This window comes from Setaria viridis, chromosome 2, assembly GCF_005286985.2.
Source record: "Setaria viridis chromosome 2, Setaria_viridis_v4.0, whole genome shotgun sequence".
NCBI lineage: Eukaryota > Viridiplantae > Streptophyta > Magnoliopsida > Poales > Poaceae > Setaria > Setaria viridis.
Window position 1 is genome coordinate 43,204,251 of NC_048264.2, and position 17,269 is coordinate 43,221,519.

The following is a 17,269-nucleotide window of genomic DNA, read 5'->3' on the forward strand; positions in this document are numbered from 1 at the left end:
CTCTCCTCACTGGGAAGAGACGCCTTGATGCACATCGTCAATGCCAAGACGGCAACGGAGGCATGGAAGTCCATTGAAGCAATGTTCGCTTCGTAGACTCGTGCATGGGCTATGAACCTGCGGATCGCCCTGTCAACAACTAAGAAAGGTAATCTAACCGCATCTGAGTATTTTTCAAAGATGAAAGGTTATGGCAACGAGATGGCGGCAACAGGATGACCTCTCGCTGAAGAAGAGCTAGTCGAGCACATCATCACCAGCATGGACCAAGAGTTCATGCTGTTGGTGTCTGTTCTTGCTGCAAGGGTAGAGAAGATCTCACTAGATGAGCTCTACTCTCAACTGCTGACCTACGAGACCAGGATGGATCTGGTCTATGGAGGAGAGCAACAAGGTTCGGCCCACATGATCGGTCGAAGAGGAAGAGGAGGTGCGTATGGCCACACTTCTAACCATGGAGGTTGTGGACGCGGCCCAGGCCGTGGCTGTGGCAACGGCCCCAACAATCATCGCCAAGGCAATCTAGGTGGCTTCTCCAATAAAAAATGCTCCCCTGACAACCGTGGGAGGTGCCAAGTGTGGTTCAAGAAGGGGCACATGACTGCTGAGTGCTGGAACATATTTGAAGAGGACTACGTTCCAGAAGAGAAGCATGTTGTTGCAACTACCAGTTCATATGGCTTCGATACGAACTAGTATACGGACACCGACGCTATAGATCACATCACCGGGAAGTTGGAGAAATTGTCCGTGACAAGTATACTGGAGGAGATCACATCCACACTGCAAGCGGTGCGGGTATGATAATTAGACATATTGGTCAATCTACTATTAGCACCTCTAGTCGCAATTTACATCTTAACAATGTTTTACATGTCCCTCAAGCTAAAAAGAATTTAGTCTGTGTGCATTGTCTAACCTTAGATAATTCTGCGTTTATTAAGTTTCATCCAAACCTCTTTTTGATCAAGGATCAGGAAACTAGGTGAACTCTTGTTAAAGGACGGTGTCAAAGGGGGTTGTACCCTTTTCCTTCCACGAGCACAATAAAAGCACACCTTTGGAGTGACCAAGCTGCCTCTCTCTCGGTGGCATGATCGGCTAGGACATCCTGCTTCGTCTATCATTTGTCGAGTCATTACCAATAAAAATCTTCCTTGTTCTAGTAAGTCCAATAATGAGTCTATTTGTGATGTTTGTCAACAAGCAAAGGCATATCAGTTGCCTTACCCAAAATCAGTAAGTGAGTCGAGTGCACCTTTAGAACTCATTTTCTCTAATGTTTTAGAACTCATTTTCTCTAATGTTTGGGGTTCTGCTCGTGAGTCTGTTGGGAGAAAACATTATTATTTTAGTTTCAATGATGATTTTAGCAAGTTTACTTGGATCTATCTTCTCAAATATAAATCTGAGGTGTTTCAGAAATTTCATGAGTTTCAAAATCTTGTTGAGCGCCTATTTGATCAAAAAATTCGAGCTGTTCAGACTGATTGGGGTGGTGAGTACCAAAAATTGAATCCTTTTTTAGTAAAATTGGCATCTCTCATCATGTGTCTTGCCCTCATGAGCATCAACAAAATAGAGCTGCAAAATGCAAGCATAGGCATATTTTGGAAGTAGGTCTGGCTCTTCTTGCTAATGCATCCATGCCTCTAAAATTTTGGGATGAGGCGTTCTTATCTATCACATATCTTATCAATCGTATCCCTAGCAAGGTCATAAATTATGAGACTCGTCTTGAGCGCATATTCCACAAAACACCAGACTATTCCTCCCTTCGCACCTTTGGGTGCGCATGTTGGCCTAATATACGGCCATACAACTACCACATACTTCAATTATGCTCCAACCTTGGATTCAGCACACTCCATAAGGGTTTCAAACGCCTAGATATTTCATCTCGTAGGGTTTATATTTCTAGAGATGTTACCTTCAATGAAAGGGTATATCCTTTCTCTAAATTACACTCCAATGCCGGTGCACAGTTGCGCCCAGAAATCCTTCTGTTATTAGATCCTCAAACTATGACTAGTGGTGGTGCTAATGAGTGTGTTGATCATGTGCCTAATTTATATCCTGTAAGTACTAATGTTGCTGATGAAAATAGTGAAGAAAATCAACACAGGAACACATCAAGTATGGAGGTGTCGTCTACTCAAGGAATAGGCATGAACGGCACAGATGCCGGAGTTGATCTGGGCACGGTCCCTGGGAGCGAATCCGGCTTAGGATCCGTGCCCCCTCCACGCCTTTCCTCCTCGTCGCCTATCGCTACACCAAGACGGGGATGGCGCGAACCAGCGCCTGCCACGTCCATGGTCCCTGGTGCGCAGCTCCACCCACATGACGAACCGGATGACGCCACGACGCCGATAGCATCCTCGACAGCGCCTTCGGCTCGTGATGGCGCTACTGCCCCGCCTGTGGCTCCGATCCCAAGGGGATTATTCCTGCTGGATCGTCTGCGGCTCAAGAATCTGCTGCTGCTCCGCCTACTACACAACCTACAACAAGACTACGCAATGGAATTCGGAAAACAAAGGTATATATTGATGGCACCGTTAGATACAGGTGTTTTACCTCTTCTGGTGAACCACAAAGTCTTGATGAAGCCTTGCATGATAATAATTGGAAAGCTGCTATGGATTTAGAGTATATGGCTCTTATGAATAATAAAACATGGCATCTTGTTCCACCTCAGAAAGGCAGAAATATTGTAAGATGTAAGTGGGTTCATAAAGTCAAACGCAAATCTGATGGGAGCTTGGATAGGTACAAGGCATGCCTTGTTGCAAAAGGGTTTAAGCAGATACACGGGTTGGATTATGAGGATACTTTCAGACAAGTAGTAAAAACAGCTACCATTTGTATTATTTTGTTTGTTGCTATGTCTAGAGGATGGAGTCTTCAACAGCTTGATGTTGAGAATGCTTTTCTACATGGTTTGTTAGAGGAGGAGGTGTATATGCAACAACCTCCAGGTTTTGAAGATGCATCACGTCCAACCTATGTATGCAAGCTTGATAAAGCCCTATATGGTCTAGAGCAAGCTCCCATAACGTGATACTCACGGTTAAGTACAAAACCGATTGATCTTGGGTTCAAACCTTCAAAGGCTGATACTTCTTTATTCTTTTATAGCAAGGGAGGCATTACTATGTTTGTTATAGTATATGTGGATGATATTATTGTAGCTAGCTCCACAGAGAAAGCAACTTCGGCCCTGTTGAGTGATCTTAAGGGAGAATTCGCACTCAAGGATCTGGGTGACCTTCACTACTTCTTGGGGATTGAGGTGAGCAAGGTAAACAATGGTATTATCTTGACACATGATAAATATGCCTCAGATTTATTGAAAAGAGTAGGCATGTTAGATTGTAAACCAGTCTCTACCACCTTATCTACCAGTGAGAAGCTATCTTTGCAGGAGGGGACACCTCTTGGAAGCAATGATGCAATTCAGTACTGAAGTATAGTTGGGCCTTTAAAGTACTTGACTCTAACAAGGTCGGATATTGCATTTGTAGTTAATAAGGTGTGTCAATTTCGTTATGCTCCTACAACTGTTCATTGGGCTGCTGTGAAGAGAATTTTGAGATATGTGAAGCATTGCACTAAGTTGGGAATTAATATACATAGATCAAAGTCTTCCCTAGTTAGTGCCTTCTCAGATGCAGATTGGGCTGGCTGTGTAGATGATAGAAAGTGTACAAGAGGTTTTGCTGTATTTTTAGGTACTAACCTTATATCATGGAGTGCTCGTAAGCAACCTATAGTTTTAAGATCCAGTACTGAATCTGAGTATAAGGCTATTGCTAATGCTACTGCAAAAATCATTTGGGTGCAGTCTTTACTTCAAGAAATTGGGATGAAAATCCACAAGCAGCAAGACTCTGGTGTGACAATATGGGAGCTAAATATTTGTCATCAAATCTGATCTTTCATGCGAGAACCAAACACATTAAGGTGATTATCTGTTTTTAGGAACGTGTTTCACAAAACTACTAACTAGTGACTTCGTGCCATCATGAGATCAAGTGGACGACGGGTTTAAAAACCCCTCTCAGTACGACTACTGGAGAACTTCAAAGTCAATCTTAACTTAAGAAAGTTGTAATTAAGGGAGGCGTTAAAATAGATGATAGAGTACGTGTTTATCTTGTAAACATCCGCAACAACTTGAGATAAGCATCCAGCCTGGGAGATCTTGATAGTATGCAAGCTAATTTAGATGTCAATTTGTTGTAACAAGATCTCCCGGTGCTGGGCTCTCCAAGTTGTTGCATCCGTGTATATCTCCGCGCATTGCACCCTATATAAACATGTACAGCGCCCCCAACGGGGTAAACGCTTTCACCAATTACCCTCTGATTCTTTAGAGTCAGAATTAGAGCATTCGTCAGATAGCAACGACGAGTATGACAGCGCGGATGCAGAATTTATAAGGGAGAACCAGGTTCCTGTTGGCGTCGACTGTTGGTACGACGAGGACGAGGAGCCACCTCATGCTGAGATCACCGTCAGGTACCTCGTTGACGCGAATGGGAAGTTGATCATGGTAAGGCGGCAGCTGCAATTCCACGTCCCCGGCCCCAAGCACACGGGCAAAGTGGAGGTTTTCGAGGCGGACACGGGCGCGGGCGCGTGGGTGCCCGTGGACGGTGGCGGGCTCGGCGGCGGAGGCCAGGCACTTTTCATCAGTCAGCGCTTCAGCAAGTGCGTTTCTGCTTGCTAGTATGGATAGGGAAATCTGGACGAGGATGCTATAGACTTCGTGGATACCGGCGAGGCCTTTGGCATGAGATCAGGAGCAATTAGACCAGCGCTTTGGTGTTTGGACTTCTGCAGCCCCACCTGGGTTTTTCCTCCAGATCTTTAGTTGCTTAATTATCCTTGCAAATAAGTGGTCGGTTGCAGAGAGAAGCTATCCAGCAGGAGCGAGACGGTGACCTCTCCGCTCTTCGAACGCGCGCGAAGTGACAAAAACTGACGAGATCCTAGGATGGGCCAGGGTGCCTAAGATTGCCATGTCTGAAACTGGCCCAAGTGCCTAGATAACGATGATTGGCCCAATAATGCGCGGGGCCATGATGATTTACTGCTGGGCCGAGTTGGGTTTCCTTAAATGAAACCCGACATTATTTCCTGTCACTTGTCCAGGCTTGGAAAATGAAGCTTAAACTTAAAACAAAGCAAAAAAAGGACTGTGGGCGTGTCAGCCATATCGAATTAAAGATGTCGAAAAGATACACTAGTAATCAGTTCTTAATTTTTTAAAAGTCCGTAATCAGTTCTTCATATTTTTATAGAAACCATACTCGTCTAGAAAAGAGCGAGATACGAACTACACGGCACTATTCCACTACGGAAGTGTTCAAAGTTCAAAAAGGAACACATCACGTAGAGTATGTTATCATCTACTGGCCATTTTCCCGAATAGAATCAGACAAGCTACTCCTTCCGTCACAGCGAGAGGGATTTTAGAATTGTCTTACGTATTCCAATTTCAGTTGTAAATTGCGTTTTATTTAAATTTAGATACTTGAAATGATACAAGTAGATTTATCTCTACGACAGTTTCTACAACAGATTTGTAAATACCAGTTAGATTTTAAATACTAGACCATATTGACATCGAAAATGATAATGTTACTAATTTGTGAGCTGAGAGCATTTCTTTAGCTTGATTTTTCTTCTCCCCTAAAAATGGAGTTCACGGTGCATATGTATTTGCTTCGGGAAATAGTTTGTCTATGCCATAAGATCTATTTATGTAGTAATAGAAAAGGTGCTACTTCTGCGTTTTTATATTACCATGAGCCAAAGTGTATGGCACGCGCATCCAAAGTGGTAGTACACGTGGAAAATTCCTTTTTTTTTTTTGCTTTGCTTGCGATCCTCTCTTCAGGTCTTCTAGAGAAGTACTCCGTAGAAAAGGAAATCTTGTACGCGTAGCAGCATCCTTACGTCGCGAAATGGCTTCTGCTGCCGGGTTTGTGGCGCGTGGATAGTGTAGTTTGGTTTCCACACCCAAATTCGACACGCACGCGATGGCGCGTGTGGCCAAGACGTCCCTCGTGACGCTCGTCTCGTCGCGAACATGCTGGAAGAGGAGTGGAAGCTTGGATCGGAGGCTTGGATCGGAGGCTGGAGCTTTGGTTGGCCCCGGACCGCGCGGCACCCACGGGCGCACGCGGGAGCAGCACCTGCCGGCCGAGTGCTGCAAGCTGCAACCTACCGCGCCACGCGGTGGACGCGGACTCGCGCGCGCCACCGGCTCACCGCGCGCCACCTGCCCAGGCGCGCCATCGCCATGCGTCGCGCGCTGTACCGTATTCCGGGCTTCCAGTCTTCCCGAGCAGCCGCTCGCCAGCCTCGGGTGGGGGCGGGTGTCGCGAGCCGCGTGGTGGGGTGGATCCGGCCCTGGCCCGTGCCGTGCACACTGCCGTCTGCCGAACCGGTTGGCGTACGCTGGAGAGAACCTCCGCATCGAATTTTTCCAAAGGGGGTGGGCTCGACTCGAGTCAGGAAACGAATATCCGGTGATGCGGTGAACGATTCGGGCCAAGGGGTATCTTCTGCGGCTGCGTTTTTGGTCAGATGCCAACATGCGCTGCAGGTTTCGTCCAAGTTAACGGTGGCTTAGGTTGCAACCGACAGTGCTTAATTCGGCTAATCACCCGATATTTGACGGCTGACGATAAGATGACTGGCTAACACGGGATTGGAGGAATCGGAACGTACCGAGCAGCAGGAGCATAGTCAGAAATCCCCATTTTTCGTTGTCAAGGATCAGCAATGCTAAATTTGCTCAAGATTTAATCAAACTTAAAATTTCTAGTGGAAACATCCAAATCATAGGGGGCCTGGCCCTGGGTGCCCCCTCCCTCCGCCACTGGTACCGAGCACACGCTAAGCCAATCAATTCTTTTTAAATCTGCGATCCAAATGGCATAGGCGTGATGCGTCGTTCCCGCTCAGAGGGTGTTAATTCGTGTCACATCGAATATTTGAAGGCTAATTAGGAGAACTAAATATGTGTTAATTATAAAACTAATTAGCACAGATGGAGGCTAAACGGCAAGACGAATCTATTAAACCTAATTAATCCATCATTAGCTGTAGGTTTTGTAAATAGTCTATGTTTAATACTCCTAATTAGTATCTAAACATTCAATGTGACACGGACTAAAGTTTAGTCCGGGGATCCAAACACCCCCTTACATACTTGAAATAAACAAGGTAGTTCTCGAGGTCGGCTGCGAATCCAATCAAAATTGCATGCTAATATAAGCGTCCATGTGCTTAGGTCGTGCCACCACAGCTAAATGACAGCAGTTCGACTATGTTTTCTCTTTTTTTTCTTGGCAAAGCTCTCCGAGGGAAATACAAATGCAGGTATGAGTATGCACTGTAGGCTGAAATTCCTAAATAAACACACACTACAAATGTCCAAGCAAACCCTAACTAAATATATCATACACAACTCCCTTTTCACACCGGTGCACATTTCATTAAGCAATATTTTGAATAAAATCACGAGTGTTTAAGTTTTCCCATGTTTCTGTTCGTCTAAATTAGAGGACACGCACAACTTTTGCGTTTTCTTAAAGAAGCACAAGGCTGATAGAGAACCAGATAATTTCCGTTCTCAGTCAGCCAGTCACGAGTAAAAGCCGTGAAGGAAAAACAAAACGAGAAAGAAAAGCAACCCCAAAACAAAAAAGAAATTGGCCAGCGTGCCCTAGCTTCCATTTCGGGCCTCTCGCCCTTCCCGTCCCTTCCACCAGCCAGCGCCGCTTCTTCCCACCACCGCTAGTTTATACGCCGCCTCCCCCCCTCCCTTCCTCATTTCCTCAAGCAAATGCGAGCGCGAGAGAAACCTGAAGAAGCCACTCCCCCATCCCGCTCCCCACACCCCTCGTCGCGAAATCCTCACATGGCAGCGCTGCACCTCCGCGAGACACCCTGCTTCTGCTTCTCCGACCCCTGTCCCTGCGCCGACCCGCGCCGCCCCAGCCCCGATCTCGCCGCCCCCGCCGGCCCCTTCTCCTTTCTCCGCGTCCATCGCACCTGCTCCTGATCCCACCCTCTTCCTCGCCCTCCTCCTCGCGCCGTCCTTCGCGGTTCTGATTCTACTGCCCTGCCGCGGTTTTTTGTCTCCCGGTTCCTGTGAGTCTCTGAGTTCTTGTTCCCGTCTCGCGCCGGTCTCGCCATGGGGAAGAGTGAGTTTCTATCGACGCTGGTCGATTGGTGGTGTTTTGTGATGGGCGGTACTGGTTCTGATTGGTGATTTGTGGGGACTTGGGTTTGTTTGTGCAGGCAAGAAGAGCAAGGCCCGCGGCGGCGGGGACGACCTGCTCGACAGCAGCGATGCCGACAGCATGGGCTCCTCGTCCACCGCGCTGTCGGATCTCTCCATCTCGTATGCCACCGAGCACGTCAACTCGCAGGAGTTCGTCCTCGACAAGTACATCGATGACCTCTACGAAAAGAGGTCGGGGTTCCCCTTCTAGCCTTCTCTAACATGTATCCTTGTGATTGTTTGCTGTTCGGGTGCTGATGGTGACATGGGCATTTCTGTTCGGGTGCTGTTTACTTCGATTATGCGTAGATATAGGTGGCTTATGATGTGACCTATTTTAGATGTTTTGTTAATTTGCTTTTGTTGATTGTTCGCATAATGCTCGCTACATGGCTCCATGTGGGACTGTTGTTTGCTCTACTTAATTGTAGCCTATTGATTTAGTGTGAAATGGTTAAATAGATGCCCAATTTTCACTCGGAGGTGGTACTGAATTAGAATTGTTCAGAGAGTGGAAATTACTTCCCTTGTTTTATGTTCAACTGTGCCTTTGCACCTGGAGATGTTACTATGCAAGAGTAGTTCAAAGATTGGAAAATTACTTTCCAAAGGGTTAAGTTGTATGTTCAGTCGAGCCTTTATTGTTTGTGCAGTAATGTCTAAAATGCGATGGGGACAAGGTTATGGTTTATGCGTATTTTTTGTGTATTGCTTCCTTGTGTCATTTCCGGGGACACCATTTCTGAATAGCTATATTTCTCTTAACAATAATTGATCATGGTTATTGATGTTGTTCTCATTAACTATTAACTATAGTTAATTATGGCCATTAACCTATGTGCTTTCATTAACTAATACACATCGTACTGATGTTACCATTTGTATCTATTTCAGGGGATCTACAAGAGAGGCAGCATTGGTTAAACTGGTTGATGCCTTTGAAAGTTTTATGCTTCATGGTCTTTTGGAGAACAAGTATGTTATAAATTTTGTTAGTCAGCCTAAAGTTCTGAAGTGTTTCATGCAATTTTTTTGGTTATTTATCTGGAAATCATATTTTAAATTGACAAACTAACTAAGTATCATATTTTTACACACTATTTTATCAGGATAGTTCACTTTCAAATATGGTATATTTTATCCGAATCTGCTTGGTAAAATAAAGAATTGGTTTTTATGCTTTTGTAGGTATGCCACTATGCTAAGTCAATTCAACAATTCTGTGAAAAAAGGATCTGCTAAGGAGGTTTTTCTGGCATCTCGTGCCATCGGTTTGTATCCTGTCCCTGTTCACACTTTGTAGTTCGAAACAAATACTGTTGTTTTATGACACCATATTTGGCTGTTTTCTTTTGGAATATCCAGGGTTATTGGCTATTACACTCGGTGCTGGGAGCAGTTCACATGAAATTATGGAGGAGTCACATCCCCAACTTTGTAGGGTACTGCAAGCTTGGTCCGATGCCTCAAAGATGATATCTGTATGTGTTGATTTGTTTTTCATTTGGCTTCCATTCTTTGTTTGCACTTTCAATTAATAAGTAAGTTGAACTGACTTTCTGTAGGCACTTGATTGTTTGGCTGTCATCACATTTGTTGGTGCAACTGATCTGGCTGAAACAGAGTTAGCTTTGAAAGCCATGTGGGATGTGATTCATCCAAAATCTGGTTCAAATGTAAATTTCTCCATTTTCTTGTTATCATGTTTCGCAAGTAATGTTTGAAGAAGCTGCATCAAATTTTCTAGGATGATTGAATACGTTTGGAATTTCTGCAGGTGGGAACTGTCCGGAAACCTAAGCCTCCTGTGTTAGCAGCTGCTATATCTGCATGGACGTTTCTCCTAACTACTATTGGTTCATGGAGGATAAATACCGACAGTTGGAAAGAGTAAGTACTCTCCTCTGTTTTGCTCCTGCATATGTGTGTGCACTAAACAATTAATGGCTTTACCTAACTTTCCTTTCTTCTACTTGCTAGGCCCATCGCATTTCTCTCTACTCTTTTAGAAGCAGAGGATCGTGCTGTTCGAATGGCCGCTGGTGAAGCATTGGCTTTGTGCTTTGAGTTAAATCTGCTTGACGTTTCTTGTGAAGATGGCGATGCCAACACAGGAGGAACTGGTGGTTCTAAGAACAAGCTTTTCTTGGATATGCAAGCATTAAAAGCCAAGATATCTGGTCTAGCCTCTAATCTCTCTGCAGAGGCTGGGGGGAAAGGCGCAGACAAGAAAAACCTTACCGATCAAAGAGACCTGTTTCAACGAATCTTGGATTTTGTCAAGGTCTGTCAATACCCGATCTAGCAAGATCTTCAAATTCTTGGTTCTGTTTCACTTATTGTTGATAACCATCTTTTTACAGTATGGCGATTGCCCTGAAGAATCAATCAAGATTGCTGGAAAGCGTGATGTCTTAAGGGTTTCATCATGGTCTGAGTTAATCCAGGTTATTGCCTTTTTCTCTCATTGGCTTGCAAAATGGTACATATTGTTTCATGTTCTCATTAGCTAATTTTTTTTCCTTGATAATCAGTTGAATTTCTTAAAGCGGTTCCTTGGGAAAGGCTTTCTGAAGCATGTGAAGGTTACTATCTTTTGAATGATTATTTTTTACTTCTCAAAGTTACTTGATATGACAAACATTGCCATTCTTTTAAACACAGGAGAATGGACTTCTTCAAGATATCTTTGACATTAAGGTTGACACAACTGAAACCCTGTCATCCACTGATAAGGTAAGAAATCCGTGCCATAGATGACCTAAGTTGCAAAGGTAGTTACAATGTAGGAAAATTTGTGAAAGTTGAACATTAATGTTCTACTAGGCCATGCCAGTTTGGAATAAGCTAAGTTCGTGTGGTCTTTAACTGCTTACTTGCCATACAATTCCCATACAGCCATACCTTTAGTAATAACCGACTATAGCCAGGATAGAGAAAAATAGGGCACAATTGGATAGAAAGTGACTATAACCAGGATAGTGAAAAATAGGCCATAATTGGGTGGAAAAGCTACCAAGATAGGATGTAATAGCTTATCTGGGTTTGGGGGTTTAAGCTTTCATTGTCTTATTTTAGATATACCAGGATACAAGGGTGACTCTGAAAAGTAAGGCATAAGGTAGTGTCTAGTGTCGTTGATTGCTTCCTTTGAACTGGTTAGCCTGAGGACAAGAAAAATGCTCTGTTGGCAATTTCCTGTGTGATTTCACTATTTCAGTCACATAAATAAGCCTGAAAATACTTATTGGCTTTATTGCTATACCCCCTGAAAATTGTAATATGGACCTGGGTGAGTGTTGATACATGTTTGCATGATCTGTTCAGACTTGATTCCTTAAAACCATTAACATCTTCTCTTATCTGTTCAGGTTTCTAATGTTGATATGCTTATTCTCTTCTCTTGCTATTAGTTTAGTATGTTTTCTGATCACAAACAACCCAAACCTCCTGCAGAAAATCTTTAGGTCTGAAGAGGAAAAAGAAAGAGCTCTCAAATTGAACAAAGAGCGTCGTCTAGCCCAGGTAATGCTAATGTCCTCTTTATGTGAAAAACTCCTCTCCTGTTTAACAGCCCTGTGCCCTTGCGTTGTTCTTCATGTCAATCATAATAACTGAAATGATTTTTACTGGTAAGTGGTACCCTGACGATAAAAGGCATCCTACATGGATGTTAATAGTAATTCATGATAAATATTTCTGCTCATGTAGCTTTTGGTAATCCTCTGGGGTGATGTTTGGTAAGATTTTGGTCTCGTTATGCATAGTACTAGCAGCAATATGCAATTATTTTTCTAAGAAGCAATATGCAATCTTTTTCTTATGCATTTGCATGCGCCAACAGTTTAGAGCTAAAAAACTAGCAATGACACAAGGATGCATAGTGTTTGCTTCATCTGTTAACTGTGAGTCATTGACTAATACACATCCAACGCTTTGATCATTTCAGGCGAGGAAGAATGCTGCTATGTTGGTCGAGTAACGAGGTTACAATGATGAGAAAACAACAGCCATTCTGTGTGTTTCTCTTTATATCTGGACCTTTATCCGTGTAAACTACTACTGGCACATCCCGTTGGAGCTTCTGCGTTCATGATAGTGTAATTGTTGATGCTGGAGTAATATTACACCTAAATGATTTACTACTGTTCGTGTATCTGGAACGTCAGATAGCATGATTTATGCGGGAATAGTTAAGAAGTTTCTTTGGAGTTGTCTCACTTTCACGGTGTGGGTTTTGTTTGAGGGCCTGCCTCATTCTGTGTTGATATGTTGCCGCGGGGCAGCTGCATCACTTCGATCCATGAGACCGTGATGGCATATCATTTGAGATATGATTTATTCGTCGTTCTTTTATTCGTCGTTCTCTCTCTGTGCCAACCAAATCTAGCCATGTGATCCAATTTATTTATTTATTTATTTAAAAAATCGATTCATTTTAGGGGTTTTACGCAAATAATTGGATCAGGGGGTATTTAAATAAAAATAGTAAAGACTCAATTTTCGAAGCGGATCAGTGTTTTGAAGCTGTTTTATATGTTCCTGACTCTGACATAATTTACTGCTCTGGTGTCCTTTATTTCCCTTCATTGGCAAAAGGTGTGTGTCCAGCGATTGTGTGTTAACTACTTGAAAGTTTAGCATCATGATCATGCAGCATCATAACGGTACTTGCATAGTTGCATGTATAAACAACGGTGGGAAGCACGCTATTCTTCCGGTTGCTCTACAATTCGTCTTCGATTCTTCAAATATTCTTTCATGGGCATACGTGTCTCCATGTGTTCTGGAATGGGTTTATATTTTCAGAGGTGTCTTCGATGATAATGCGTTTTCCTTCTCTTAAATACCCCCTGATTCCCCCAGCTTGGGTGGTGTTTCTGCAAGGAATGTACCTGACGTCGTGGAGCAGCCCACACTCCCTGCAGTGCAAGCGCTGAAGCGCATCCCATGACAACAGGACTACGTGATGACTGACAGGGTGGTACCCCTCCCTTGCTAATAATACGGCAGGCCTGTCTGATACTGTGTAACTGTGTTCTAGCAATACAAGTCGTCATCTGACAGGGAACAAAAAAAGCACGTGCATGCTGTCCCGTGATGAATGATACCAAGCAAGACGAGCATTGTCCAAAATAAATCCGAATAGAGCTCTGATTTGATCTCCAGTGTGCTCAATCTCACTTGGACGATTATGCTCACCCTCACCCATCCTGTACAAATGAGGTAATGGACTTTACACAAATGATGTTTGAGGAAACATGTAATCGTCTAATGAAAAACTGTATCAAATGACTCCTTTGTATCAGCCTATATAATCACATATGCACCAATTGTCGATGTCACTGCCATCCCAAAATCACACTGGTAAAGCTACATCGCTGAGCAGTCCCAGGCAGTCTGTAAGAAAAGATGACATTGCTTCAGTGGCAGTTTTCATGATAAGCAAAAACCCTAGACAACGAAAGTAATGGCAACATCTTACCTCATTCATAGAGAGATGATGTGACTAGCCGAGTTGGCCCCTGTTCCCCATGCATTGGCCGTCATCGGTCTGCCTAAAGATTTAGCTCCATGGTCCATTATGGTGTTCAAAGAATCAGGTCATGACATTACGACTCCTGAAATTGTTAGGGAACAAGACTTAAGTTCTCATCATTAACTAAGTGAAAAACGTCAACCTAGATTTGCAAGCTTATATGTTTAATCTGATGCTTACCGAGAAGGATTTTTGCAGATGAACATTAAGCACACTGCCCCTCATATTCTGGGTAGCCTATAGAACACCAATCTCAAGCCTCAATGGAACACAGACTAATAGATTAACAGTAAGACCTCAGTTGACAGAGACACCATGATAAGCGAAGTCTCTTTGATCTGAGTTGGTCCAGTCCTGCCTCTTCAAGGCTTCTTGTTTGATTACAACCAAGATGGCCGACAATATAAAGCTGAGACAGGACCTGATGGACATATGTTAGCAGGCCCTACAGTACAGCAGTAAAAGTATGTTCACCAATAGTTACCACATGAACATTCTCCATCTTTGAAATGGTGAAACCGCCTAACATCCCTAACAACAATCTCCCTTCCAACTGCCTTCGACATGAACATTATTGCAGCATGACAATCAGCACATATTTTCAAGTTCTTAAGGACTGTAACAGTAGCTCCAGGAGGCAGCTTGAGGAGTCCAAAACCAACCGCCAACCTCTCACTATGAGCAAATAATATATGCTCCTTCTGATGAGGTTCCATGTCATGCAACACAACCTTTGTATCAGGAAGATATCCGAGCTTTCTCATCTTCGCACCAACCATTTCAAGGAAGTGGTAAACTTCATGTGCTTCTGGATGTTTTGTATCGCCAACAAGAAATACATGAACTTTGTTTCCAACTTCTATCCAGCTGCACCCTGGTTCTTTCTTTACCCCTCGATCACGCATTAGCTTCCTTACTTTTGCAGCATCTACCCAACGTCCTGCGGCCGAGTAAGTGTTGGACAGTAGGATGTAGGTGCCATCGTGCTGTGGTGTCATCTTAAACAGCTGGTCTGCAGCATAAGCACCAAGTTCCATATCTCCGTTAATCCGACAACCAGAAAGAATGGCCTCCCAAATGGATGGGGTAGGTTCAAAAGGTATTGTCTTGATCAAATCTCTAGCTTCTCCAATTCGTCCAGCCCGACCAAGCAAATCAATCAGTCGCGCGTAGTGATCTTCTCCAGGGATGATGCCAAAGTCCCTCTTCATGGACTCGAAATAACGAAAGCCTTCATCCACCAAACCAGCATGATTGCAAGCTGTCAATACTGTGAGAAAGGAAATTCTATCTGGATATATGCCTTCAGAAACCATCTGATCAAAGAGATCAAGTGCCTCTCTTCCACGTCCATGCTGCCCAAGAGCTGAAATCATAGCATTCCATGAAACAGAATCAACATTGGGCATCACAAGGAACACAAGATGAGCTTCTTTCACAGCACCGCATTTAGCATACATGGTAATGAGTGCATTTCCTGCAGAATTGCTCCCCTCAAAACCAAGCTGCACAAGATGCCCATGGAGCTGCTTCCCATGCTTCAGTGCCCCAAGTTCACCACATGCAGCTATAGCACCAGCATAGGTGTAATCACACGGCTTGACATCATCAGCCCTCATCCAGTTAAACAGCTTAAGTGCATCTTCCGCACGCCCTCCTTGGACATATCCTGAGACCATCACCATCCATGACAACTCATTTTTATAAGGCATCTCCTTAAATACCTCGACTGCCTTGTCCAAACAGCTGCTCTCAACATACCCTGACAACATTGTGTTCCAAGAAACTATATCCTTCGATTTCATACTGTCAAATATCCTTTTTGCAACAGCAATCTTCCCAGCCTTTGAGTAGAAGGTCACCAATGCATTGTTAACAGGCAAAGCTGCCTCAGGCACAAAATCTGGCTGCAACCGAATGATCTGACCATGGACAGACTTCCCAAGCACAAAGAACCCAGCATTTGCACAAGCACTCAGAACACTGGTAAATGTGAACTCATCAAGAGGCGCCCTAGCTAGCACCATCCTCCTGAACAGCTCAAATGCCTCCTCAACCATTCCTGATTGCACATATCCTGAGATCATGGCGTTCCACACGACATCAAACTTCCCATCAACCTCCTCAAAAACCGATCTAGCAGCACCAACATCGCCTCTCCTAACATACCCGACTACCATAGTAGTCCACGTCAATTCATCCTTAGCCGGCATTTCGTCAAGCACCTTCCGTGCTTCTCGCGTCGCCACGGGCGCTTCGCATTTCATGTACAGCGCAATGAGCGCGTTGCACACCGACAAGGCACCCCCGGCGCCAGACTTGAGCACCGAGCAGTGTAGCTGTGCACAGTGCCGGACAGAGAGGTTGGGCAGGTGGGCCGCGGCGCTGAGGAGCGCGGTGAATGAGTAGTCGTCGGGCCGAAGGGAGCCGGAGGCGAGCAGTGAGCGGAACACAGCGACCGCGGGCGCGGCGTGGGACGCGCGGGCGTACGCCGAGATCACAGCGTTGTGGAGGACGGTGTCGCGGCGCGCGGGCGGGACGGCGTCGAAGAAGGAGACGGCGGCGGGGAGGCGGCCCGCGGCGGCGTGCGCGGCGACGAGCGAGGTGGCGGCGACGGGGCACGGGTTTGAACGGAAGAGGAGCGCGGCGGCGGGGAGGTCAAGGGAGAGTGTGTAGAGGTGGGTGAGGCGGAGGGTGAGGTGCGGGTGCGACTGCGCGTGGAGGAGCCCGGCGGTGAGGAGGCGCGCGTGGAGGCGGCGGAGCGCGCGGAGGAAGGAGGTCGAGGAGGCAAGGGAGCGGCTCGCGGCGAGGCGCCGCAGGAGGACGGAGCACTGGTAGGGCAGCGAGGTGACGGCGGGCGGCGGTGGCGGCGGCAGCATAGCGTCGTGGCGTGGTTGGGCAAGCCGGGCGCGCGCCGCGCCGCCCAGGGTTCAATTGGACACGCGGGCCCGCGGGGTTTTCTTGGGGCTCCAGACTTCCAGAGGTTTGAACTTCCACGGCTGCGCAGTCTGTGAACGACAGAGGCTCTTTGGTTAGACTTTCCAACCTGCTTTTGCTTTTGCCAAAGTCAAAATCTAATCAAAAAGTTCCAAAACTATTGGTGCTTTTGCCTAAAAACAACTTTCATGGTAGTACAAATCCAAAAGCATCTCGCCCCCTACTTTCAAATGCTTTTTGGGTAAAAAATTACCCACCTGCCATTGGTTATGATGTACCGTTTCAGATCTATTTTTTCTCCCGCACGCGAAAACAACCGGACCGCTCCTCTCCCCCGTCCCCCGCACAGTGCCATCCCTCTCCAGGCCGCCTGCCTCCCGCCGGCCGGTCGTCCGCCTCCCCTGGCCGCCGGCCGGCTGTCCGCCACCCCCCCTCACCGACCACCGCCCGTCCACCGTCCCCCATCGTCAGGCCTCGCGTCGCCGCCT

The 17,269-nt window shown here is 45.5% G+C and overlaps 2 protein-coding genes and 1 non-coding gene across 3 annotated transcripts; 2 read left to right on the top strand and 1 right to left on the bottom strand.

The window, feature by feature from the left end:
• Positions 1-219: 219 nt before the first annotated feature.
• LOC117846652 (small nucleolar RNA Z247) lies at positions 220-358 on the top strand. Its single transcript, XR_004638380.1, has one exon. It is a non-coding gene; the product is annotated as a small nucleolar RNA Z247 (small nucleolar RNA).
• Positions 359-7,783: 7,425 nt separating this feature from the next.
• On the top strand, positions 7,784-12,525 carry LOC117844859 (uncharacterized). Its single transcript, XM_034725666.2, has 13 exons — positions 7,784-8,225; positions 8,323-8,497; positions 9,200-9,280; positions 9,494-9,576; positions 9,671-9,786; positions 9,871-9,981; positions 10,083-10,195; positions 10,286-10,589; positions 10,669-10,752; positions 10,840-10,890; positions 10,970-11,041; positions 11,762-11,830; positions 12,255-12,525. The coding sequence occupies exons 1-13, from the start codon at positions 8,216-8,218 to the stop codon at positions 12,285-12,287; spliced, it is 1,302 nt and encodes a 433-aa protein (XP_034581557.1). The 5' UTR covers positions 7,784-8,215; the 3' UTR covers positions 12,288-12,525.
• A 750-nt stretch (positions 12,526-13,275) lies between these two features.
• Positions 13,276-16,875, bottom strand: LOC117844858 (pentatricopeptide repeat-containing protein At1g25360). Its single transcript, XM_034725665.2, has 3 exons — positions 14,025-16,875; positions 13,791-13,926; positions 13,276-13,705 (listed from the first exon to the last, which is right to left on the bottom strand). Exon 1 carries the CDS (start codon positions 16,721-16,723, stop codon positions 14,315-14,317), a length of 2,409 nt encoding a protein of 802 aa, XP_034581556.1. The 5' UTR covers positions 16,724-16,875; the 3' UTR covers positions 13,276-13,705; positions 13,791-13,926; positions 14,025-14,314.
• Between the last annotated feature and the right edge of the window lie 394 nt (positions 16,876-17,269).